A 25,818-nucleotide genomic window follows, 5' to 3' on the forward strand; every position below is an offset into this window, starting at 1 on the left:
CCCAGGCTAGGGAATCACATTGGAGCTACAGCCTCTGGCCTGCACCACAGCCATAGCAACACAGGATCCAAGCTGCACCTGCAACCTACACCACAGCTGGCGGCAACGCCAGATCCTTAACCCACTGAACAAGGCCAGGGATTGAACCCGCATCCTCATGGATACCAGTGAGGTTTGTTTCCGCTGCGCCACAATGGGAACTCCCCCGAAAAACATTTTAAATCAAGGATGTGAGGTGATGGGTGTTAACTTCCAGTTGTAATCATTTTGCAACACGTACATGTGTATATCAAATCATTATGTTGTACACTCAAAATCTACGCAGTGTTGGAGTTTCTCGTGGTGCAGAGGGTAAAGCATCCAGTGTTGTCACTGCAGCAGCTTGGGTCACTGCTGTGGCACAAGTTTGATTCCTGGAACTTCTGTGTGCGTGCCATAGGTAAGACAAAAAAAAAAAAGTTCGGGAGTTCCCAGCGTGGCTCTGCGATTAATGGACCTGACTAGGATCCATGAAGATGTGGGTTTGATCCCCGGCCTCACTCAGTGGGTAAAGGGTTGCTGTGGCTGTGGTGTAGGCCGGTAGCTGCAGCTCTAATTTGACCCCCTAGCCTGGGGCCCTAAGAAAACACAACAAAACAAAAAAAGCTTCAACTGACAACCAGAGACTTTTTAGAAGGGAAATATTCCTCAGATGGTGAAGAGTGTTTGAATCCATATTTTGCAGTAGACACCCTGCAAATATAGCCCTTCAGTATTTCCCTTCCTTCTCAGAGCCGAAAGCCCCAGAGCCCAAGCCTGCTGCCCCTGCTTCGCCCTCCGCTATATGTTTGTGCTGAGTAGACACAGAGATGCCAGCAAAAAATGCATGCTGCTCTCATGTTTACACGACCCCGGAAGTTTTGGGGAATAGATTCTGTAAGCAGGAAGAGGTGGCGTTTCCTGAGAAAAGGCCTCAGCTCTGCAGGGATTAGGGAGGAGGGGGGAAGAGGCGGCGAGCTGGGAAGGAAGAGCCGTCCGTGAACCCTCTGCCAGCGAGACCCAGTCCTGGGTGCGGCGCAAGGACAAGGTCGCTGGAGCAGGTGCGCCACGCCTGGGGTCTCTCTCTCCAGGGGAAGATGATCTAACTGTGGCTGTGAACATTGCTTAGCTCCTTGTAACGGGAGGCTAGCAAGGCGGGCTCCTGAGCAGGGGAGGGTCACTTCCTGGTCAGTGTCACTAAGAGGCATCAGTCACCACATCCGCGTCAAGGAAGCGATGGGGCAGCCCAGCTGGGAACACGTGGTGCTCTGTCCCCTCCGGAGGTCCCCTCCATGGGTCTCCAGAGGGTCGTTAGAGACATTCTGTGGGCCCATGAGAGGGGGCTTTTCCGTGGTCCCCCTTTCCCTTGAGCTAACCTGGGCCATGTGTTCATTTGCCACGGCTGCCATCACCAAGTGCGGTGGACGGTGGACGGGGTGACTTGGGTATTTATTTCCCACAGTTCTGGAGGCTGGAGGTCTGAGATCAAGGTATAGGATTGGCCTCTTCTGAGGCCCCTTTCTTCGGCTTGTAGATATGGTGGCCATCTCCCTGTGTCAACACATGATCTTTCTTCTCGATGGCTGTGTCAGAGTCCTCTTTTTATAAGGACATTGGTCATATTAGATTAGAGTCCCGTGTAATGACCTCTTTTTGACTTAATTACCTCTTTAAAGATCCTGTCTGCAATGACAGTCACGTTCTGTGGCTCGGAAGGTTAAGACTTCAGCCTATGATTTTGGGGAAGATAAACAGTTAAACCCTTAACAAGCAGATAAATCTCCCTCCCAACCACAGAGCAAGATTAGAACAATAATAATAACCTCCATCTGTAACTCCCAATTTTATCAGCATTATCAGAGGAAGAAAGAGATATGCTTAATTTCTTGATTGCACTGGGGGGACTCACAGTGTGTTAGTTTACTCCTTTTTTCTTTTTTGGCCACCCACGGGCATATGGCGTTCCCAACTTCGACAATGCCGGATCCTTAACCCGCTGTGCCAGCCCCGGGGATTGAACCTGCATCCCAGCGCTGCAGAGACACCGCCAGTCCTATCACACCACAGCAGGAACTCTGATTTTCTTCTTGACTTCAAGTCAAGAAATACAAGTTAAGAATACTTTTGAGGCATTCCCATCGTGGCTCAGTGGTTAACGAACCTGACTAGTATCCATGAGGATTCAGGTTCGATCCCTGGCTCAGCAGGTTAGGGATCCCGCATTGCTATGGCTGTGGTGCAGGCTGGCAGCTACAGCTCTGATTCGACCCCTAGCCTGGAAACCTCCATATGCTGTGGGTGCAGCCCTAAAAAGACAAAAAAAAAAAGAAAGAAAGAAAGAAAGAAAGAAAGAATACCTTTGAAAATATTAAGGGGGAAGCAGTAGGGAAATTTAAAAGTAGAATATATGCCTTCCACAGTTCTAGAGAAGATAAAAGCAAAGGTAATCCATCTAGCAGAACATAAAGCATAAAGGGAGCCTAAGAAACAGAAAGCATAAAATAAGATGACTAATAGGACTTCCCTGGTAACTTGGGGTTAAGGATCTGGCATTGTCACTACTGTGGGTCAGGCTGTAGCTGTGGCGTGGTTTCAGCCCTTGGCCTGGGAACTTCCCCATGCCATGGGCATGGCCAAAAAAAAGAAGACTTATGACACCAAACATGTAGATCAAAACAGTTCCCGTAATATCCCGTAAACTCCTCTCTAAAACAAAAGTAATGTTTTCAAAGTAAGCTAACTGGCAAAAATCTGTCAACAGTAGTTGCCACAGGGGAGGGAAAGAGGGCAGTGGGAGACAAAAGGGAGACAAATGATTTTTCACTTTTATGAAAAGGTGCTATTAGACCTTTTGAATTTTATTATGTTTTGCTTTTTCAAAATAATAAATGCATAATTAAACCGTATCGTATAGATAGTGTTTTGTTACGTGTTCATTTTATATCGATACAGGGTATATTTACAATGGTTGTATAATAGCCATAAACCTTCAGGCAGGAAATCATGTGTGGAAATATAGAAAGTTAAAATACTTAGAAGCAGACGAGATAACTATGTATAGATCTTTATAGCTATATTTAGCCATCTAGACTAGAAAATATACTAGTGGTGAGAAACCAGCATAACTCAGCAGTCTTTGACAGATGAAGTAAGAAAAAATAACCAAAGGTACAAAGGTATTGAGAATTTAAATGGCAAGGTGATTGATTCATTAGCCACTCATTCAGCAAATATTTATTGAATATATGACGTGTGCCAGGCCCTTTACTGGACATAGACATACAGCAGTAAATGAAGTTTCCATTCTGGGGCTTGCATTCAAATGATATTTATTGAACTTTGTATCTCATAAATGGAGAACACACCTTTTTCAATGCCAATGAAACACTGATAAATATTGATAAAATATGAGGCTCTGAAGGAACTACCAGATATCTCCAACTTGAAATTTTATTGGCTACCATCTCTGACCACAGTACAATAAACCAGAAACTTTACAAAATGCTGAATAAAACCTCACCTCAAAAAACCCCCCAAACAGTCCTAAATAATTCTGTGATTACCGAGAAAATCCAAATTGCCAACACAGATGATTATAAACAGTTAATGAGAATGTATCACGGCAAAACTTGAAGAATGGGCGTAAATGATACCAGATTCCCGAGTGCTCATGATTCGCACTTCCAGTTGGTGCCAGAGACTTTTCATTCATTATCTTAGGTACTCCTCAAAACAGATAAAGCATAGAGCCCCTTAAAGTAGACACTTGAAAAAAATTTGCTCAAGGAGTGTGTGTGGCTCAGAGAGATTAGGTAACTTGCCTAAAACCACACAGCTGAGACTTGTACTCAGGCATGGCTGACTCTTGTGCTTGTAATTTTTATTTTTATTTTATTTCTTTGTTTTTTAGGGCTGCACTTGTGGCATATGGAGGTTCCCAGACTAGGGGTTGAATTGGAGCTACAGCTGCTGGCCTACACCACAGCTCACAGCAACTCCAGATCCTTAACCCACTGAGTGAGGCCAGGGATCAAACCCGCAACCTCAAGGTTCCTAGTTGGATTCGTTTCTGCTGCACCACCACAGGACCTCCTTGTGCTTGATGTGATTGCTGTGATCAGCATGATGGGTGAAGGAGTTCCTCTGTGGCTCAGCAGGTTAAGAACCTGACTAGTATCCATGAGGATGCGGGTTTGATCCCTGGCCTCCCTCAGTGGGTTAAGGATCCGGTGTTGCTGCAAGCTGTAAGTTGCATCTGTAGGTCGCAGATGCGGCTTGGATCTGGTGTTGCTGTGGCTGTGGCATAGGCTGGCGGCTGCAGCTCTGATTCAATCCCTGGCCTGGGAACTTCCGTATACTGCAGGTGCAGCCCTAAAAAGACCAAAAACAACAACTACAAAAAACGCCATAATGGGTGAAACATGCAGAGGGGGACGAGCCATTGATTTAAACTGGCTTTATCCAAAAACCTGTCTTCCCAGGCTTCTGGCTTCCCTGCCTGTTCTGTCTTCCTTCCCTCTCTCCTTTCTTTCACACAACAAAGCTGCACTGAGTCTGTACTGTGTGTTAGGCGTTGTTCACCATGCTGGGGATTCGGTGGGGAGAGGCCAGCAATAAACAGGTAGAAGAAAAAGCACACGAGATAGAGGTTGACCGGCAGGTACCGCGGGCTGTTTTAGGGAGGCCAGGGGAGGTCTCTCTGCAGCATGGCCTTCAGGACGGAAGTGGGGTTTGGGGGGAAGAGCATTCCAGTGAGGCAACCGCCAGTGCAAAGGCCCGGAAGAACCGGCCCGGCTCCTATAGGCACAGCGAAGCGTGGCAGGGTGCTTGGAGCCCGGTGAGGGAGGGAGGAGCTCAAGAGGTGAGATGGGGCCTTAACCCCTGATGGTCAGTGCGTCCCAGCGCTGGCTGTCATCGGCGTCAGGGGGCGGCTACCGTGAGACTGGAGCCGGGGGATGCGAACTGACTCAGGAGAAGGGATTGAAGGAGGGCTTGACTGGAAGTCTCCCCACTGGGGGTGGGGAGTGCTTATTGCGCTAGTCCAGGTGGGAGGGATGGTGGTGGCCTGAACTGCGGGGTGAAGGTTGAGGTGGTGAAGGGTGATCCGAGATGGGGTAGAGTTTGAACGCAGAGCTGCTGGGATCTGCTGAGGGGGGGTGCGTGCATGGACGAACCCTAAGATTTAGACTCAGGGGCGGGATGGGTGGGGCCATTTATAAGCACGAGGAAGCTTGGGGGAGATGGGTGGGGGGCGGGGGTGGGAGAGGGAGTGCAGTCAGGGGATGGGAGAGGATAGGGAGGCAGGCAGGAGGAGGAGGAGCCAGCAAGGGGGGGTGGGAACCAGAGTGTGTGATGTCCTGGAGGCCGGCACAACGCTTCAAGGAGAGAGTGCATTTGGTAGCTCTGTTAAGTTCTGCTGAGAGGGCCAGTACTGGAGTCCCCTGATGGCTCAGTGGGTTAAGGATCCCATGTCACTGCTGTGGCGTGGGTTCAATCCCTGGCCCGGGAACTTCCGCATGTTGTGGAGGTGGCCAGAAAAAAGTAAAAAGAGGGTGAGCACTGACCATTGGGTTTGGCATTTTCCCAACAAGGATGCTTTCATCAGGGTGGCTGGGATGTGAATGGAGAAGAAAGACGAGCAGACATTTGAGGGATAATTAAACATGAAAGGCCAAAAAACAGGAGTTCCCACTGTGGCACAGCAGAAACGAGTAACCATGAGGTTGTAGGGTCGATCCCTGGCCTCGCTCAGTGGGTTAAGGATCCAGCGTTGCTGTGAGCCGTGGTGTAGGTGGCAGACGTGGCCCGGATCCTGCATTGCTGTGGCTGTGGCTGTAGCTGGCAGGTGTGGCTCCGATTTGACCTCTAGCCTGGGAACCTCCATATGCCTTGGGTGTGGCCCTCAAAAGCAAAAAAAAAAAAAAAAAAAAAAGCCACCCCAAAAAACAGACAGAAAAAGGGAATTGTAGGGAATAGATATCATGAGATGGTGGAAAGATGAGGAAGTTCTTTTTGTTTTTCCTTTCTTTTTTTCCTTGGGAACTACAAGGAAGTTCTTTTCTGATTGCTTCTCTTTCCCATCGACAATCAGTAGTAATATCACTAGCTGAGGATGGTGGGCGCGATATTGCCGTTCGAGGCAAGAAGGGGTTTTTCAGAGAGCAGAAGAGAGAAATGAGCAGGGAAACCATAGATCATTGGGCTGCTAAGCGCCTACTTGGGATTCACCATGACACTTTAGAAGTAAGGTTTGTCAGCACCGTGGGTTATCCCCAGCCATGCTCCGTTGCTCAGGGAACGTCTCATTGCGGGTGGAGTTTGGTTTGATCTTCTTGCAGTTTTGCAAGTAGGATGGTAGGAGAAGGACAAGAGAATTAGGAGTGCATGCAGAGGAACTGTGACAGTCGTGGACAACTGGATCTAAGCTGGGTGAGGTGGGATGTGAAGACAGGGAGAAGGTGATGCACAGTGAAAAGGCCCACTGGTCAGTGGATGAAAGAGCGCAAAAGGTGGAGTTGCTGTTGTGGTTCAGTGGAAACGACTCTGACTAGTATCCATGAGGTTACGGGTTCCATCCCTGGCCTTGCTCAGTTAAGGATTAAGGATCCGGCGTTGCCGTGAGCTGTGGTGTAGGTCACAGATGCAGCTTGGATTGGATCTGGTGTTGCTGTGGCTGTGATGTAGGCCGATTCAACCCCTAGCCTGGGAACCTCGATATGCCATGGGTGTGGCCCTTAAAAGCCAAAAAAAAAAAAAAAAAGCAAAAGACTGAGGGAGTGTTGACCCGAGGATGTCAGAGAGGGGACCGGATGGATGGATGGATAGCAGTGGGTTGCTGGGAATCAGGAAGAGGTGCAGTTACTGGCAATGCCAGGGCTCTAGGGTGTGGCCTTTGGAGGGGGTGGCTGAGGTGGGGGTAGAAGAGAAGAGGGTGAGGCGCTGAGAGGTTGGGCCAGTTGGAGGGATTATCTGGGTGGCTGTCTTCGTCTGCGCAGTCTACGCAAAGGAAGGCACGGCTAGTGCTGGGGAAGTAAACCCAAGCCCGTTGTTTAAGCCCTTGGTGAAGCTGGGGGATGCGGAAGTTGACTGCAACAAGGTGAGGTAATGGCCAGTATGGGCTGTCGGCGTGTACTTCAAAGAGGTTGGGGTTTTGAAGGGAGGAGAAATTTTTTGGAGGCAAAAACTGCCGCGCCTCTGCGTCTGTGGAATGTGGGAGAAGCAGCTTATCTCTTCGAAGGGCTGCAAGGGAGCAGAGGCTGCAGAGGCCGAGTTTCCATGAGAGCAAGAAGGCGAAGGGACAACCGAGAGCAGAGACGGATGATTTGGGGCATCTCGTTGACCTGAAGTCCCAGAGGATCCAGTGAGAGGACCTGGGCTGGGGAAGGGAGGAGGTAGGAGGCTGAACCCAAGCGGGGCTGAACAGAGTCATGTGCGGGTGTCCTGCGGGGATAAGGTGACCGTGGGGGTCTTGGCAAGGGTGGACCTCGGCATTTCCACAGGAAGAGGATATACGCGGGTTTGATCTCTGGCCCTGGATCTTCCGCATGCTGTGGGTGCGGCCAAAATAAACAAACAGATAAATAAAAGGATATCTGTGGTACAGTATTTCTTTTGTGACAGGTAGGAAGTTAGTAGTCTTTGTCTTGGGATTAGTCCCTTAGGCAGTTTGCAATAATAATATTAACAGGGAGTTCCCCATCGGGGCTCAGCGGTAATGAACCTGATTAGTATCCATAGGGACACAGGTTTGATCTCAGGCCTTGCTCTGGCCTGGCTCGGTGGGTTAAGGATCTGGCGTTGCTGTGGCTGTGGGGTAGGTTGGCAGCTGTAGCTCTGATTCATCCCCTAGGCTGGGAACTTCCATGTGCCAGGGATGTGGCCCTAAAAAAAAAAAAAAAAAAAAAAAAAAAGACAAAAAAAAAAAAGCATGTAGCATCTTTTGAATACTTACTGTGCTGAGGACTCTTTTAGACACACTTGTTTCCTTCGTCCTCAAGACAACCCTATTACTATTCCCATTTTACAGGTGGGAAAACAGACGTGTTGAGGTTGGATAACTTGTTGAAGAACATGAAGCTAGTAAGTGAGAGGCCTGGATTTAGCCATTTATTTATTTATTTATTTGTCTTTTTGGCATTTCTAGGGCTGCTCCTTCGGCATATGGAGGTTCCCAGGCTAGGGGTCGAATCGGAGTTGTAGCCACCGGCCTACGCCAGGGCCACAGCAACGCGGGATCCAAGCCGTGTCTTCGACCTACACCACAGCTCACGGCAATGCCGGCTCCTTAACCCACTGAGCAAGGCTAGGGATTGAACCCGCAACCCCATTGTTCCTAGTCGGATTCGTTAACCACTGTACCACGATGGGAACTCCAGCCTTGTCTTTAAAAAAAAATATATATATATATATACACATACATATATAATATTTAAATTTAAAATATAAAATAAATTTTAAAGACATATTTAACTTCATATATCCACAATGTCATTATTTGCACATGTGACTAATATAAAAATTACTAGAGTTCCTGCTGTGGTGCAGCAGGTTAAGAATCCAACTGCAGGGAGTTCCCATCATGGTGCAGCAGAAAACGAATCCGACTAGGAACCATGAGGTTTCGGGTTCTATCCCTGGCCTTGCTCAATGGGTTAAGGATCCAGTGTTGCTGTGAGCTGTGGTGGAGGTCGCAGATGTGGCTCAAATCTGGTGTTGCTGTGGCTGTGGCTTAGGCCGATGCCTGTAGCTCTGATTTGACCTCTAGCCTGGGAACCTCCATGAGCCATGGGTGAGGCCCTAAAAAACCAAAACAATAAAATAAAATGAAAAGAATCCAACTGCAGGGGGTTTCTGTTGTGCCCTGGTGGGTTAAGAACCCTACTGGTATCCCTGAGGATGCCAGTTCCATCCCTGGCCTTGCACAGTGAGCTAAAGATCTGGCTTTGCCACGACCTGTCGGGTAGGTCACAGACGTGGCTCCAGACACAGCCTGGATCTCTCATTGTCGTGGCTGCGATGTAGGCTGGCAGCTGCAGCTCTGTTTCAACCTCTAACCTAGGGACTTCCATATGCTGCAGGTGTGGCCAAAAAAGAGAAAAAAAAAATTAGAAACTGCCTAAATGTCCCCCTAGAACATGTCACATCATAAAGTAAGCAAATCAACAGCCACCCATAAGAAGAGACTGTCTAGTGAGATGAAAAGCTGTTCATGACAGGTTTTATTAAAAAAGCAAGCTAGTTAGCATGGTGTACAGTGTGACTAAAGTTTGAAAAAAAAAAAGTACATTCTGAGGAAAGAAACTATAAACACAGCAAAATCGTGACAGTGTTATCTCTGAGTGTTGAGGTTAAGGGTCATTGAAACTTCCTTGATAATGTCTTCTGTTTTGTTTTTGTGCAAGCGTGCAGCAGCTTGATGTGGGATAGGATCTCAGTTCCCAGACTGGGGATTGAACCTTGGCAGCAGTGGTAAAACCTCTGGACCACAGCAAACCTTTTTCTATGACTCTATTAGTACACTTTTTTTTTTTTTTTTTGGTCTCTTTAGGGCCACACCCGTGGCATATGGAAGTTCCCAGGTTAGTAGTTGAATCAGAGCTACAGAGGCCAGCCTATACCACAGCCACAGCAACGTGGGATCCAAGCTGTGTCTTTGACCTACACACAGCTTTCAGCAATGCCAGATCCTTAACCCACTGAGCAAGGCCAGGGATCGAACCCGACCTGTGTCTTTGTGGATACTAGTTGGATTCATTCCCGCTGAGCCACGACGGGAACTCCCCATCAATATTTAGTAAGTGAACTATTAAAGTGGGCAATTTGGAAGTTAAACATTTTTATTACAAAAGTTCTGAGTGGTCACTGAAAAAAAATGTGCAGGACAGCTAAACTAAATGAATAAACAAATCCTGAATAATCCTATCACTTGGAGATAACAATATGCCTTCATACTTTTATGTAGGAAATGGCAGGAAGTTAGGGAGAGGTTATTTTCTGGCCAAGGAAGTGGTGAAAAGTTCTATTTCCCCTCAGTTTTTGAAGGACCTAGGCTGCCCTTTTATGGCTGTAGGGGACAGACAAGGCACTAACAGGGCTGAACCATAGGTGTCCACCCTTATTTGGGGTCAAAGAAGGCCTCTCTCCCTAAGAAATGACCTTTAGGCTGAGAAGGAATTAGTTGTGCAAGAAAACGGGGAATTTCCACACTGAGTTTGGTGCCTTCATTTAGAGCTTCCGGCTAGGAGGATAGAGAGGGGGCGGGAAGCAGCATGAGATCAGCCAGTGGAGGTTGGCAGGGGCCACCATAAGAGCCTTGTCATCTAGAGCTAACTGCCAGTTTACAGGAACTAAGGAATATAGATGAAGAGATTTTAAAAACACCCCGAAGATGTAATCAGCCAGATCCAGAATGAGGAACATTCTACAGGACAAATGACTTAGTTTCTCATTGAATCAGTGGCATGAAAATAAAAAGGGAAGGAGGTCTGTTGTAAGGAAAAAACAAAAAACAAAAAACCAAAAACCTCGAGACATAAAAATCAAAAGCCATTTGTGGATCTTATTTATTTCTTGATTGTAACAAACCAATAGTAGAAGCCATTTGTGAGATCATTGAATAAATCTGAATATGAACTGGGTTTTGTGATATTAAAGAATAATGGTTAATGTTATTGGGTATGATAATGGCATGGTTTATTTTTTTTTAAAGCCCTTAATAGTTATAGTTGCATGTACGTGAGATAACTGATATCTGGGGTGTGCTTTAAAACACTCTGTAGGGTTCCCTGGTGGCTCAACGGATGAAGGATCTGGGGTTGTCACTGCTGTGGATGGGTGCTATCCCTGGCCTGGGAAGTTCTGCACGCTGCAGGCCCGGCCACCACCAAAACTAAAAAAAATACTGGAAAAATGCTGGGGGGTGTGATAATGTGATATAATAAGAAATATATATTTGGTCTTTATCTCAGGTTCCTAGTTCAAAAGCTTATTAAAAAGAAAACCAGGAATTCCCTCCAGGCGCAGCGGAAACGAATCCGACTAGGAACCATGAGGTTTCAGGTTTGATCCCTGGCCTTGCTCAGTGGGTTAAGGATCTGGCGTGGCTGTGGCGTAGGTGGGCAGCTATGGCTCGAATTTGACCCCTAGCCTGGGAACCTCCATATGCCGTGGGTGTGGCCCTAAAAAAAAAGAAAGAAAAAAAGCAAACATGCACACACACACACACTCAAAACTCACCTGGAATTTCCTGAGTGAGGGAGGTGAGAGGAGAGCCTTTTGTTATTCCTAAGAAGCCCCTTATGCTAATGAGGTGACTCTTAGTGGGCCCCTGGAATAGCCTGGGTGTTGGGGATGTCTTACAGCCATCTGTGACTGTTTAATAGGGAGCTGTGGCTCCTGTATCAAGCCAAACATGTTCTTCCACCCTGCAGCATTTACTACCAAAGCTACTGCCCCTAAATTAGTTACTCTCACAATCCATTTTAGTAAAGTTTGTTCAGGAAGCTGATGATACCAATATACCAGATGAAGCAACTCGGGAGTTCCTCCTGTGGCTCAGCGGGTCACACATCCAGGGCTGTCTGAGCTTTGGCTCAGGCTCCATCCCTGGCACGGTGGGTTAAGGATCCTGTGTTGCAACAGTGGTGGCATAGGTCAAAGCCTGGCCTGGGAACTTCTACATGCCAAAGGTGCGACTGAAAAAGAGGGAAAAAAAAAAAAATGAAGCAACTCCTTCATAATTATATTCCCAGTTTCAGTAACAAAAAACCCCCAAGAGTCATTATGCCCAGCCCACGGTTATGGGGATTTTTTTTTTTTTTTTTTTTTTTTTTTTTTTTTTTTAGGGCAGCACCCATGGCATATGGAGGTTCCCAGGCTAGGGATCCAATCGGAGCTGTAGCCGCCGGCCTACACCACAGCAGTGCGGGATCCGAGCCACGTCTGTGACCTACAGACCTACAGCTCACAGCAACGCCGGATCCTTAACCCACTGAGCAAGGCCAGGGATCGAACCCCCAGCCTCATGGATACTCCGGTTCATTACCACTGAGCCACAACGGAACTCCCAGGGAGTGATATCTTGAATGTCTGTTTTAGAAGGGATACTCTGGCTGATGTGAGACAAGATATAGTGGAGTTTGCGATGGGACTGGGCATAGACTGATGGGGTCTCAGTGACCAGCAGCATCTGACTCAGCCGGCGTTGGTTCTTTATGCAAACTGAAGAACTGGAGAAGGTGGGGTCAAGGGTTTCTAACTTGGAAAGCTGAGTGTCTGGGGTCTGTCACTGAATCTAAACCGAGGCTTGGAGTTCCCATTGTGGCGCAGTGGAAACGAATCCGACTAGGAACCATGAGGTTGTGGGTTCGATTCCTGACCTCGCTCAGTAGGTTGAGGATCCGGCGTTGCCGTGAGCTGTGGCATAGGCTGGCAGCTACAGTTCCAATTTGACCTCTAGCCTGGGAACCTCCATATACCATGAGAGCAACCCTTAAAAAAAAATAATAATAAAATAAAATAAACTGAGGCTTGCCTCTGCTCCTAGGAGGTTATATGCCTCCCGGGAGTCCCAGGCCACTGAGAAGCCACTTTCTATTTCTAGGTCTTTCTTTGCCTTGGATCTAGTCCCTGAGGGGTTACTGGTTGGGAAAATGACTTATCAACACCCGCATTAGAAGACGTTTAAGATTACCAAGGAGGAGCAGAATACCCAGTAAGAGAGGGCACCGCCATCAAGGAACTGAAAAAAGCTGGAGGAAAACGTCAGTCTTCAATTCGCTTCTCCTCTCCCCTTTTAAGGACCTAATTATGAGCGTTTGACTCGATGGTTTCAAACAGGTAATTTTATTCACCTTTTCGTGTTCCGCCAACCGGCCTCCCCCCTCGGTCTCGCATGTTTCGTGTTCCTCTCTGAGGCGTGTAGGGGGAGGCGGTGCACTGCTACCTCTCAGCCCTCACCGCCGCCGGCGGGACCCCCGCCCAGGTTTCTTTTCTCCCCGGCGCCTTCGGGCGGGGGCGGGAGGAGCAGCCGGAGTCGGGGCGGGGGGCGCCGGTACCGGCGCCGAGCGGGTGCCGCCGCCCTGCGGAGGCTTGTAGACCAGGTGGAAGATGAAGGCGTTGCAGTACCTGGCGGGGGGCGGGGGGGCGTGGCGCCTTCAGGGGCGGGGCCATGGGCGGGGTTTCCCGAGGGGCGGGGGGCGTGGCCCCCTGGGAGTTCCAGAGGCGGTGGGGCGAGACTGCGGGCTCCACCCGCCCGAGGGTGGGTGGCAGGGCCCTTTTAAACGGGTGGGCGAGGAGAGATTGTGTGAGCCGGCTCTAAAGAGAGGTGTAGGGGCGTTGTCGAGGCCCGCCAGTGCGCTGGCTGGGAGTGCGAGCCGAGAAGGCACAGGGGTGGGGCTGGAGCCTGGAGGGTCCCAGCACAACCAGGCAGAGGGGGGCCTTTTAAGACGCACAGCCAGGGAGTGAGAAGGTCTCACCAGGGCATGCAGTTGTCGGCTGCTCTGAGGCGAAAGGGAGAACGGAAAGGGTTGGGCTGCGGAGGGCTGGTACCCCCGCCTGTAGCCACCGCCATGGTCTGGTCGTCCATCACACAGCCGTACTCGCTGCTCTCGGTGAAGAAGGCCGGCACTCGGAGGGACTGGGGGGCGGGGGGGCGAGGCCTCACACTCTCGGAAAGGCCCCCACCCCCTCAAATCTCCCAAGCACCAAGGACGGCAGCCCGGGTTGACAACTGCGGACCCAGACAGACTGGGAGAGGCACGAGGCAGATACGTAGAGGGGCAGGAGGACCCATGGGCTCGCCCCAGGTCTGTGGAGCGGATGATGGGGAAGAAGAGACTTTTTTAGAAGAGACTTTGGTCCCATCCCCCACCTGCAACCGGGGCAGCGAGCTCAGCCAAGTGTCCTTTAGACCAAAGCCGGAGTTAAATCCTGCGGACAGAGGGGGAGCAGGGAGAAGCTGGCTCCCATGGCCCCCTTCTCCCATCTTCCCCACCCTCCGGCCCCAGGCTCTTACCGATAACCAAGTCGGGTTTGGGCCCCTGCAGCAGGTGGTAGGGCCGCGAAGACACCTTGATCTGCAGGTCCCTGCGGCCGCCCTTCTCCCTCATCCCAGAGCTGAGCCGTGCTGATACCCCGGAACTGGGACGGACAGATCCTTCGGGGCCATCCTGGGGAGTTAGAAGTGGGTGCAGAAGCCAGTGGAAGTGAGGGTGCATCAGGTAAGATGGGGGAGAGGAGGCAGGGATCGGAAGGCCAGGGCCGGGTCAGAGGGCAGCAGGAGCGTCAGGGCTGAAGAGCAGGGCCCCCCTCCGCCCTCACCCTCTGCAGGGTAAAATGCTGCTGGTCACTCTCGGGGGGCAGGCCGTCACCCACAAACTGCAGCTCCAGAGCCACGTGGGGGAGCAAGACCAAGAGCTCCTGAGGGACAGAGAGGACAGATTTGGGTCCCAGCCTGCACCCACCTCCACACCCCACATGCCCAACCTTCAGGCCTGGAGGGACTTACCCAAAATACCATGACAAGGTCAAACTCCTTCCCGGCCTCCACCACATGGATTTTCAGTGACTGTTTGTTCTGGATGTTGAGCTCAGGGACTGGGTGATAAGCTCACCATCTAAGAATGTGGTCTCCCTCCCACCCCACCCCCACCGACCCCTACCAACTCCCTGCCCCCTCCCCCCACGGCCTGCACGGCTCCCCCTGCCCCCCCTCCTTACAGGACTGGGGCACCAAGTGGGTGATGACGTAGTACACAGTCAGCGGGTAGGTGAGAAGCACAGCCATGGGGGAGTCCAAGCCGAGGCCCCGCCATGTGTAGTAAGCCTGCCATGAGCCTGGGGAGAGTCTGTTACCAGGGACCTGGTCCCAGGCTTGATCCCCAACCCTTCCAGTCCAATAGTCTATTTCCTCAGCCACCCAGATGGCTGGCCTTCCAGTCCCTGTCCCTATCCCTGGCTCCCTCAGGGCCCCTCCAGCTCACCAAAGAGGCTCCTGGGTGGATCTAGGGGCACAGGAGGCATCAGGGCAGGCCCATCCCCCTGCAGAAGCTGGTAGGGATCTCCTGAGAGAATTAAAGAAGATGAGCCTGGCCTCAGGGAGCTCCCCACTCGGCCTCTCCTTCTTCCAAAGGAACTGTGTTCCCTGAGAGCCAGAGGGCCTGGATTGGCAGCAGGAGGAATGGGAAGCTGCCTCGGGATGGGGCTTCTGCATGCAGTGGGCCAGGGTGACTTTTTTGAGGGTTGGGGAAAGGCCCAAAGTGCCCAGTGCTGACGGTGGGTGGAGTTGGGTGTGTCTGCGGCGGGGTTTTCTAGGCCCCCGACACCTTTGTGGGCTCCCATCCTTCCCTGTAGACGGAGGGGCCCCACGCACCGCTGAGAAGAAGGCTGAGGGATGGCGTGGTGCCACGGGGCTGCCTGGGGGTGCCAGGGCCTAGAATCAGCATGCTGAGTTGGGTCCAGTAGCCACGAGTGAGGCCCCGGGAGGCCAGGAAGGCCTCCTTGTTAAAGGTTTCACTGGTCACCTCTGGAGAAGGACGTGGGGAAGGGATGAGAGCACAGTGGCCAGGATTCCAGACTTGAACTCTCCCCAGTTGCTCCCCAGGACCCTAGGTCTGAGCCTGGTTCTGGGCAGGAAGAGAACTAACATTTCTGAGTATCTCCAGTGTAGCAGGCATGGAGCCCACAGAATCCTTAAAACAATTCCATGGATTTTAACATTTGTTTAACATCTCCCCATTTTACAGATGAGGAAACTGAGGTTCTAAGCCATTAAGGGATTTAAAGTCATCAGTTAGTGGTAGAGCAGGGAAACAAGTATTTGAATCCCCACTCCTGAATTCCCGAAGCTTTCTCAGGGACCATGGGCACTCGGGCTTCAGCTCCAGAGTTGCTGTCTCTAGCCCCAGGTGTCTAGCCCCCAGCCCCAAATAACCAGTGCCTAGCTGGGATCTATACTCCAGCCCCCCGGCACTTGGCCTTCAAGCCTAGCTTTCAAACCCAAGGCCCCAGGTCCAAAGACCTGGTCCCACTTCCCCCCGCCCATTCTGACCTCCTTATGGTACCTGCAGTGTAGGTAAAAGGTAGAGCTGCCAGTTCTCCAGCCCGCTCCATGAAGGCTGCAAGCCTTGGGCACCAAAATTGATGGCTCACATCATCTGGGCATCGCTTCCAATCCGCCCGGAGACAAGCCTCTCCACAGTATAAGACAGCACCACACTGGGGGCTGGGGTCACAGGGGGCAGTGGACACCCAATATTAGTCCTAGCAGGTCCCCTGTCTGCCATCCATCTGTCCTGCAGCTGTCTGTATGTCACTCAGTCTGTTCATACTCTCTGCGCCTATAATAGCTTGGGTTTTTGTTTGTTTCTTTGTTGGCCATCCTGCAGCATATGGAGCTCCCCAGCCAGCTGTAGCAATGCTGGATCCTTAACCCACTGTGCCGAGCTGGGAATGGAACCTGCGCCTCAGCGCTTCAGGGACGCCCCCGAACCCCTTGCACCACAGCGGGAACTCCCTGGGGTGTTTTTTTTTTTTTTCATCACTGTGCTTCCCTGTCCCTAGCTCTGTCTTCCTCAGGGTCACCCACCAGCAGCCTGCTTCCTCTCTGTTTGCCTGACTGTTGGGGTCTTCCTCCCACTCACTCCATCTTTTTTTTTTTTTTTTGTCTTTTTGCCTTTTCTAGGGCTGCTTCCGCGGCATATGGAGATTTCCAGGGTCGAATCGGAGCCGTAGCCACCGGCCTACGCCAGAGCCACAGCAACGCGGGAGCCGAGCCGTGTCTGCAGCCTACACCACAGCTCACAGCAACACCAGATCCTTAACCCACTGAGCAAGGCCAGGGATGGAACCCGCAACCTCATGGTTCCTAGTCGGATTAGTTAACCCCTGTGCCACAACGGGAACTCCCCTCTCACTCCATCTTTGCAGGCCCCTCACCAGGGTGTCAGCTTCACTTCAAAGCTGTGCCTGTGACAAACGTGGCAGGTCCGAGCCCGAAGGGAGGCAAAGGTGAAGCCTGGCCGGGGACCCCATGTCCTCATTGGGGTCTTGGCTAACTTCACTCCCAGTCTGGGGACCAGATTCTCCAGCTCTCTGATGGGGAGTGGAGATGGAGTCAGGCAGGGGAGCTTAGGAGCCCGGGCCCCTAGGCCCTCCCCACCCTCCACCAGATATCTGTACCGATGCAGCCGGGCATCTCCCACGGTAAGCTGTCGGGGCCTTCGGGGGTCTCCAGAGCCCATGGGACAGGCCATGCTGTGGCAGAGGAGAGCATAGGCCCGAGGAGCCAGGTTCTCAGTCCCTGAGCCCCTGCCTGCAGTCCCCTGGGCTCCATCCATTAGCAGGTCAATGCCTAAGATGGTGCCGTGTTCATCTGTCACCAGTAGGAGGCAGGAAAGGTGCAGGGGGGCAGCCTCTGGGGAAGAAGGGAAAAGCCAGGGGCGGGTGGCAGCAGAGACTGTCAGGGCCAGGCACCCTGAGGGAGGGGACTAGGAGGAGAGGGCATGCTTCATCGGAAGGGGACAGATGCTGCGCAGCACCAGCATTTGCTGCCGGGGAATCGTGGTCCTGCTGATGGAACCTTAAATTTGTCTCGAGACTGTGTAACTAACTATAGATAAACTTCTGCAGCTTTTTTTTCTTTTGATGTTTACATAGTAGCCCAAATTAAAAGACAAAAAATCATTGTGGATCAATGGAAACACCTTTTCAGGCCAGACTGGCCTGAGGGCCACCCGTTGGTGACTCCTAGCTGGATTCTGAGGGGCACAGGAGGGCTCAGAAGGGGGGTAGGCCTGGGCAGGGAGCAGGGTAGGGCCACCCCTGGGGTCTTACCACTTCTCCGTCCCTTCCTCCTCTCAGGTTCGTCCTTTGCCCTGTCCTCTTGGCAGCCGTCCTCGCCACCTCCTGCCTCCTGCTTGGCCTCCTCCGGCTCCCCTGGAGGGTGTGCTTCCTGCGGGGACTGCCTGCTGGGAGGGGCTGCCTCCCCAGCCTCCTCTGTTTCTACCTTCTTGGTACCTGCACCCTCCTCCTCTCCGTTCTCTTCCTCCTCCTCCTCCCCTTCCTCCCCTTCCTCCAGGCTGACAAAACTGACATAGGGGCTTAGGTCTCGCAGGTGGAGTGGGGGCTCGTCTCCCAGGAGCCGGGCAGCCCCCAAGCCTGATCCTGGGCCTGGCTCTGCCCCTTGCCCCAGGCTGATGCCCACACTGCGGTTGGGTAAGACGTGGAGCACCCAAAGGGCAGGGTCCTGGGGCAGCCTTCTGATCTGAGCCTCCAGCTGCTGCCAGCGGCCCTCAGGGCTGGTCCCCACAGCCCCACGCTCCGCCATGAACTTGTGGAACCAGCCAAAGAGAAGGGCAGCGAAATCAAGGAACTCATCACGGTATCCAGACACAAACTCCATGTCTTCAGGGGCACAGGACCTGGGCCCAGGCTGAGCAGAGGAATGGATATATGGTGAGGGAGAGGTATGGGGGAGAGTTTGGGGCTGGGTCTCAACAGGGGGGAGGGTGTGGGTTTAAGGGTCCCTTGCGGTGGAATCTGTGGGTGAGTGTTGGGATGGAGAATGGAGTTTTCAGGGCTGAGGATGGGAGTTCAGGATGAAAATGGGGGCCAGACGTGAAAGCGGGTGATGAGGGTTAAGGCTGAGTCGTCAGGAGGGAGATGGTATTTGAGGCTCAAATCCTCAAAGGTAGGGTTTGAGATGAGGCTAGAGGGAAGGGAAGGCCAATCCTATGGCAAAGGCTTTGGTGAGGGAAGAATTTTGGATCCGTCGATGGGTTTGGGAGGAGGGAGCAGGAGCCCGGGCTTCCCTTCGACTTGGAGCGGTTTGGCGGTGCGCCCCGGTACACGTAGCCCCTCCCGGCCGCTCCACTACTCCGGTACCTGCAGCCGCCACCTCTTTTCGAAGGTAAATACCTCGGGTTGGGGCGTGACGTCAGGGCGCCCGAGCCCCCAGCCCAGTCCTCGGGTGGCCACGCCCCCTGCACCCTCGCGGCTCGGAGGCCGCCCCCAATGTGTCTTAAGGGACTGGGCGCGCGGACTGGCCTGCTGCCATCACGCCGGCGGTGTGATTGGATCCCGGCGCACCCAGACCCGGGCTGGGAAAGTGAGAGCCTCTCATCGCGGGGAGGGCGGGCTGGCGGGGCTGGCATTCCGGGACCGAACCGGATCAGCCCAGCGGGCACTGGCCGGGCAGCCTGGGCTTTTCTTTCGCTTTCTTTCGCCTTCGTGCATTCCTGGCTGCCCCTCGACGAGACTGGGCTGGGCGCGGGGGCGCGGGGGCGCGGGGGCGCGGGGGCGCGGGGGCGCGGGGGCGCGGGGGCGCGGGGGCGCGGGGGCGCGGGGGCGCGGGGGCGCGGGCGGACGAGCTCCGCCTCCCGGAGTTTCCCCGCCGCCCAGGCTGGCGATCACGCGACTTCGACGGTACTGTCCGTTCGAGGCCCCGGGGGCGCCGGTGAGGGCGCCGGGAGGGAGGCGCGGCCGTTTCGCGCGCCGCCTTCGCCGATGGTCAGGCGGAGCGGGAGAAGGAAACGAAAGCTCCTGAGAAAGCAGCTGGACGCCAGGCTCCCGAGCTCGTCTGGGTGTCAGCCCGGGCGAGGCCGCCGGGAGAAGATGCCGCTCTGGGAACTCTGGTTCTTCTTGCTCGCACTCTTTCTAGCGTGGCTGACTCCACCAGGTTCGGGGAGGCCCCGGCTGGTGCCCAGATCCCCAAATCCCGGGAAAGGGGTGGGGAGCACTGGGTCCACGGGGTTGGGTTGAAGAAGCGGGGAGCCAGGGTCCCCAAGGACCAGCTGCTTGGGGTTGGGGAACAGGCTGGGGAACACCTGGGTCCAGGTGTGATTGCGGACGTACTTGCGGAGTGTGGTGTGTGGGTTGAACCTGGGGGCAGATCCTGAGGTCTAGGCGAGAGGCTGCACTGGGGCTCTGGGTTGGAGGCTGAGTCCAACCTGTGCTGACCGCCTCGTTCCCACTCAGGCAATGGCAACGAAGGCAGCATGGCTGGAAGTTGTCCTTGCAATAGAAGGATTTCTTCCCACTCCCCTCCGACCGATCACGACATGAGACATCTCCGGAAATACCTGAACCACTATCAACACTGTACTTCCTACGTCAGGTAATCTCACCCCCGGCGGGAAGGGCAGTGCCTCCCGGGGTCTCCAGGACCCTCTGTGGTCAAACTCGAACTCCTTCTGGGAGGAGCTCTGGCCCTCTCTCGGGGTTATCTTTGCCCTAATTCTCCACACCTTCGTTTCCCTGAATTCCCACCTGGAATGTCCGAGTCCCAGCAGAAACTGCCGAATCTTGGCAATGACCTCACTTCTTTGGAACGAGGAAAGAGCTGGGAAAGGGGTAGGAGGTGGAGAGGGGAGACCGCTGAGACTGAGTCCTTCCTCGCAGGTTCCAGCTACCCCGTGGGAGTGTATGTGGAGGCAGCAGTGACCAGTGGGTGCTGAAACTGATGGGCTGCTTTGATCGCGGAGGTGAGTCCCCTGCCCTCCACCAGGGGTCAGCAAGCTGGAATGCACTTTTTTTTTTTTTTTTTTTTTTTTGCCTCAGCCCTTAGTCACCTCACATTCCTATTCTGTGTACTTGCTTCTTCTTCTTCTTCTTCTTCTTTTTTTTTTTTGCTTTTTAGGGCCGCACTCGCGGGATATGGAGGTTCCCAGGCTAGGGGTGGAATGGGAGCTACAGCTGCCAGCCTACACCACAGCCACCGCAATGCCCGAATCTTTTTTTTTTTTTTTTTTTTTTGTCTTTTTGTCTTTTTGCTATTTCTTTGGGCCGCTCCCACGGCATATGGAGGTTCCCAGGCTAGGGGTCGAATCGGAGCTGTAGCCACTGGCCTACGCCAGAGCCACAGCAATGCTGGATCCGAGCCGTGTCTGCAACCTACACCACAGCTCACGGTAACGCCGGATCGTTAACCCACTGAGCAAGGGCAGGGATGTTCCTAGTCAGATTCGTTAACCACTGTGCCACGACGGGAACTCCCGCAATGCCCGAATCTTAACCCACTGAGAGGGCCAGGATCGAACGAGTCCTCATGTATACTAGTTGAGTTCGTTACCACTGAGCTACAGTGGCAACTCCAAAGCAAATATATTTTATGGCATTTAAGTTCATGGCATTTTAACTCTATTTGCTTTATTGCACACCCATCTGTCTGTCCCCCTCCATCCCTCATCAGTCCAGCTACTATATTTTGGGCATTACCAAGCAAGTTGCAGGCTTGACTACACTTTATTCTGTGACATTTTGTCATGTATATTATTAAGAGTGTTTTATATTTTGTTGCTCCTTTTTTTTTCTTTTGAGGTAAAAATTGCAATGAAATGAGTAAATCTTAGGTGTACACAGCCACTTTTTTTTTTTTTTTTTTTTTGGCTGTGCCCATGACACATAGAAGTTCTGAAGCCAGGGATCAAACCCATGCCACAACAGCAGCCTGAGCCACAGCAGTGACAATGCCAGATCCTTAATCTGCCGTGCTACAGGAGAACTCCTGCACAGCCACTTTTGAAAAACTTAATGTCAGCTTGTCCTAAGCAAAAGCATTTGTGAAGTCACAAATTTCATATGTTGGTTGTATTTTTCTCCTAAAATAAATACACAAGCAGTAAAACACAACATGTCCTTCCATGGAGTTCCCATTGTGGCTCAGTGGTAACGAACCGGACTAGTATCCATGAGGAGGCAGAACTGATCCTTGGCCTCGCTCAGGGGGTTAAGGATTTGGCATTGCTGTGAGCTGCGGTGTAGATCATAGATGAGGCTTGGATCGGGTGTTGCTGTGGCTGTGGTGTAGGCTGTCAGCTGCAGCTCTGATTTGACCCCTAGCCTGCGAACCTCCATGTGCCATGGTGTGGCCCTAAAAAGACCAAAACAAAACAAAACAAAACAAAAAAAAACACAAAAGGTACTTCCAGGTCCCAGCTAAAGCTGTCTTCTGTAGTGTTGGTGGTCCCCATACTGCCTTTTGGCTGTGTAGACTCATTATTTCCTTTACTCTTCCTGGCTACTCTGGCCCTTGGTACTAAAATGATCCTTACTTTACAGCTGAAAGAAATGAATCCCAGACAGGTTCAGAGACAAGGGGCAGAGCCACAGCTACCTTGTAGCAGAGCCTGGGTTCCAGCTCAGATCTCCTGACTTCCCGGTTCAGAATGCACACTCGCCCCAGTGGTTCCACATTGTGGTTTGCTTACTTCCTTCTCCCTGTTCTCCCTCTGCCCCTGCCTTCCTTTTCTGGCCTTTACCTGTTCCCTTGATGGTCCCCTTGACCCGCTCCCCTCCCTCCTACCTACTTCTACACCTTGTCTCCTCATCGTCTTGATTCCTTGCTTCTTGCCTCTACAGAATGTGGACGTGCTCATGCCAGAACGGTGGCCCACCAGCAGCATTTAGCTCCTCAGAACACCCGGGTTCCTGAACTCCCAGAAAGGGCACCTCCAGACAGTAGCACCCCTGCCCAGACGAATCTGCCATCTACCCTGCAGCCGACCCAGAAGCCCACGCTTCCAGAAGGCATGCCATCCTTGGCCAAAAAGCTCATCCCCACCAGTGAAACCGACACATCCACTGTGGGCCACAGTCTGGGGGCTAAGTCTGAGGCCAGGGAGAACCAGGAGCAGCTAGGAAAAAATGTGGGTGCTACAGCGGGAACATCAGCCCTGGTGCCAGTGCTGTCCCTCTTGGTCATCATTTTCCTTCTCACCGGAGTCCTACTTTACGTGATGTGCAAGAAGAGGCAGGAGCAGTCACGTCAGTACCCTCCAGGTAAACTGGGCCTCTCATCCCTCCTCCAGGGACCCAGAGCCCTCCTGGCAAGGATCCTGTCCTTGGTAGCTCCAGGCAGACAAACATGGAGGGTGTCTGCACCGTGGATGAAAGGCCAGGGAGGGAAGAGTCAGCCAGACCGCGGATGGGGAGGGAGGGAAGCCACCATAGCCTCAGGGACCAGTGCTTGGCCTTCAGAGCCAGGCTGTGCTTAGAGCAACATCAGGAGGGCAGCTGGGGGTGCTCCTTGGTGGCCTAGCAGTTAAAGGATTTGGCGTTGTTACCACCATGGCGTGGGTTCAGTTCCTGGCCTGGGAACTTCTGCATGCTGCGACTGTGGCCAAAAAAACCCAACCAACCAAAAAAAAAAAAAACAGATGGCAGCTGGGGCAGCCTAGTGGGAGATGAAGCTGTGGAGGAGTGGAGGAGCCATTTATTCAACTCATAAGTCTTTACTGAGCACCTACTGTGTACCTGGTCATATAGTTAATGTTTTGGAATCTGATTGCCCAGTTCAGCTATCACCTCCGCTCCCTCCCCTGCCCCTCCAACTTCTCAGAGCTCATCTCTCCATTTCTTTCTCTGTTTTAGATCCTCAGCTTCATTATGTTCCTGTGGCATCAAATATCAACACCTGAGCTAAGGATGAAAGCTTGTGAGGGTATAATGTGATTTAGTTACTATCAAGTGCATTTACTACATTAGAACAATCACTGGTACATGGTTGGGACACTCTACGTATCTGTCAGTATTCAATACACAAATAACAGCCACTGCCCTCTCTTAGATCTTTCCTCTGTGTGTTTGGTGTTTTGTGCTATAATGTAAAAATTGCCTTTTATACAGGAGATCTTATACTAATTCTATATATTTTTTAATGACTAGAACTTATTTTTATAATTATTGCCTCTTCTTTCTGCAAACCCTGGCCCTATACCCTTGCCCCCCTTACCATGATTCCTGGCTTCAGCTTCTTTACTGATGGCCGCCCAACTCCACCCCCATCCTTGTCTCAAGCCTCTCTTTGCACCCCATCAGTGTTCCCCCCAAGCCCACAGTGAGGGGAGGCTCTCCCACCCTCCCTCCTCAGCAGCTGCCACACAGCCTGGTTTTACTTCCTCAACCTCTTTCATCACCCGTATATGCCCCAGTGAGAGTCCGAGCTCCTTGTTTTTAATGTTATTGTTTTTATTATCAAAACTCCTAGTTCTCCTTTTGTCTCTTCCAATGAAGAAGAATGTGTCTTCATTGGCCCAAGTCTGTGGGGAGCCTGGGGCAGGGACATGAGGAAGTGGGTTCAGTGTCTGATTCTCCATCTCCTGTCTGAGCTTGTCAGCGCCTGGTGAAGTGCCCGGCAGGGGCACCCTGCTGGAGCAGCGAAGGCACAGCCGTGGGTGGGCTTGGTCTTTAAGTTTCTCCATTCCCACCTTTTGCTCCCCTTGTCCTCCTAGCCTCTGACCAGCTGGGCATATTCAGGGCAGCCCTGCTTCCATCCTCCAGGTTCTGTGTCGGGTTGCAAGTGGAGCTCTCCCTCCAAGCTTTTCACCTGCCCAGCCTAGTTTTCCAGCATCTGCTCACAGGTTCGGGCCACCTCATTGAGCTTGAGACGAGCATAGTCCACTCGCTTCAGGGCCATCTGACAGTCCTTCCTTGAAGAGTAACTGGAGCCCTCATGGGGCTGCCCTGTGGCCACCTACAGGACATTCAGATTGATCAATGAAGCACCCCTTCTCTTTCCCATCTCCACAATCAGGCATCAGGTGCATCAGGTCTCATTTTTTCCCAGAGTTTGAATTTGCTATGCCATATGGTAACTGGATTACCTGGGGGGCATCACTGAACTTCGCTTAGCCTCATTTGTAAAATGGGGATGACCATAACTACTTCCCCTAGAGTTAGGGGAAGTCAAATAGTTAAGTAGTTAGAGTTATAGGACTCGATAATGCAGAGTGTTTGGCACATTGTAAAAGTTTAGTAAATAGTGGGTGCTGCTATATTGATGTCAGACTCTTTCAATCCTGTTCCTCTGCTCAGGCGGTAGCCATCTGGGACCCCATACCCTTGATCAAGTTTCGAAGGGAAAATCCTGTGGCTTTGACACGGTTTACTCGCCCCCTCCCAGGGCTTTTCCATCCAATGGCTCAAGTGATGCAACTCCGTGACGCAGGCAGGGTCCGCCTTTAATCCTTTCCTTTTAGAGGAAAAGGCAGGCGCTGGAAGGGAGGGGCCCTGCCAAGGTCTTCCGGTCTGCTAGGTAAGGCGGGTCTTGCCTGATTTCCGAAGACAAAGCTAGGCCGGGAACCTCAGAAGGGTAAAGGCTAAAACAGAGAGCTGGGGGGAGGGAGGGCCACGGAGCACGTCCCACCACACACACACCTGCGTGAGATAGCGGATCTGAGCCGACAGCTCCGCCTCCACGTGCTGCACCGACGCCGTAAAGGCCGCTGCCTGTCGGTCTAGTAGCCGCTCATTGGTTTTTTCCTTGGACAGTTCTAAGATCACGGTACCTGTGGGATTGGAGAGAGACCTAGGGCGGGGATAGTACAGCCCCGCCCCAGGGGCAGCCCCACCTACTCCTGCTCGCTCCGCGCGCACTTAGGATCCCTCCCAACCCGGCTCCCAGTCTCCGGTCGGCGCATGTGCACACAGTTGTTCTCGCTCCCGCTCCCCCTCCGGTCGTCGTATCTCGAACCTGCATTCTGAAGAATGGCTCCAATTTCCCGTTCGATGTCTTCTAGGGCGCGTAACCGCTCGTTCGCCAGGCTGTAGGTAGCCATTGTCACTCTGGGACAGGACTTTCTCCTTTTCCAAAATGCGACGGAAAAGTGTCCGGAAGTGGCTGTCGGTTTGCGCTTGCGCGGAAGGTGCTCGTTCGCTAACACTACAGCTCCCAGGATGCTCAGCGCGGTCTCGGCCTTCTCCGTTCTTCTGGCGAACTACAACTCCCAGGGGCTCCTGCGCGTGGTCAGGTCTGCCCCCGCATCGCTTAACCACCTGTGGTAAGAGGCAGAATCGAGATATTCC

The 25,818-nt window shown here is 52.3% G+C and overlaps 4 protein-coding genes and 1 long non-coding RNA gene across 9 annotated transcripts in view; 3 read left to right on the top strand and 2 right to left on the bottom strand.

Annotated features, from left to right (window-relative positions):
- The first annotated feature begins 7,278 nt into the window (after positions 1-7,278).
- LOC106505509 (uncharacterized) lies at positions 7,279-18,333 on the top strand. Of its 2 annotated transcripts, XR_014821787.1 has the most exons (5): positions 7,279-7,409; positions 12,620-12,730; positions 12,817-12,855; positions 14,132-14,237; positions 18,209-18,333. It is a non-coding gene; the product is annotated as an uncharacterized LOC106505509 (long non-coding RNA). The 2 variants fall into 2 exon arrangements; XR_014821788.1 differs by lacking the exon at positions 18,209-18,333 and having other exon boundaries at positions 14,100-14,235.
- Positions 12,846-19,030, bottom strand: ZMYND15 (zinc finger MYND-type containing 15). The gene is made up of 14 exons (XM_084985892.1): positions 18,901-19,030; positions 17,851-18,448; positions 17,197-17,431; positions 16,954-17,109; positions 16,080-16,240; positions 15,389-15,541; positions 15,000-15,080; positions 14,737-14,853; positions 14,525-14,613; positions 14,338-14,436; positions 14,033-14,186; positions 13,889-13,947; positions 13,494-13,654; positions 12,846-13,143 (listed from the first exon to the last, which is right to left on the bottom strand). Exons 2-14 carry the CDS (start codon positions 18,416-18,418, stop codon positions 12,972-12,974), a joined length of 2,205 nt encoding a protein of 734 aa, XP_084842018.1. The 5' UTR covers positions 18,419-18,448; positions 18,901-19,030; the 3' UTR covers positions 12,846-12,971.
- Positions 19,020-24,786, top strand: CXCL16 (C-X-C motif chemokine ligand 16). 2 transcript variants are annotated; one of them, NM_001444530.1, is given in 6 exon segments: positions 19,020-19,123; positions 19,417-19,693; positions 19,993-20,131; positions 20,416-20,498; positions 22,375-22,794; positions 23,386-24,786. In NM_001444530.1, coding segments are annotated over 5 exon segments (753 nt in total). In that variant the 5' UTR covers positions 19,020-19,123; positions 19,417-19,629; the 3' UTR covers positions 23,433-24,786.
- MED11 (mediator complex subunit 11) lies at positions 23,962-25,630 on the bottom strand. 2 transcript variants are annotated; one of them, XM_084982698.1, is made up of 3 exons: positions 25,460-25,625; positions 25,171-25,301; positions 23,962-24,487 (listed from the first exon to the last, which is right to left on the bottom strand). In XM_084982698.1, exons 1-3 carry the CDS (start codon positions 25,569-25,571, stop codon positions 24,350-24,352), a joined length of 381 nt encoding a protein of 126 aa, XP_084838824.1. In that variant the 5' UTR covers positions 25,572-25,625; the 3' UTR covers positions 23,962-24,349. The 2 variants fall into 2 exon arrangements, with proteins under 2 accessions (XP_084838824.1, NP_001231752.1); NM_001244823.1 differs by having other exon boundaries at positions 23,965-24,487; positions 25,487-25,630.
- PELP1 (proline, glutamate and leucine rich protein 1) overlaps positions 25,003-25,818 on the top strand; it is a 64,728-nt gene continuing 63,912 nt past the window's right edge. Inside the window, exons 1-2 of one of the 2 annotated variants that reach the window (XM_084985852.1) lie at positions 25,003-25,048; positions 25,533-25,793. The gene's annotated coding sequence lies outside the window, so the exon portion shown is untranslated. Of the gene's footprint in view, positions 25,794-25,818 lie in introns of both variants that reach the window. The other variant, XM_084985850.1, reaches the window with a different exon arrangement.

This window comes from Sus scrofa, chromosome 12 (assembly GCF_054392235.1).
Source record: "Sus scrofa isolate SSC_HxYL_T2T_F1_AM1 chromosome 12, Sscrofa_HxYL_maternal_Yorkshire_Landrace_v2.0, whole genome shotgun sequence".
Classification (NCBI taxonomy): domain Eukaryota; kingdom Metazoa; phylum Chordata; class Mammalia; order Artiodactyla; family Suidae; genus Sus; species Sus scrofa.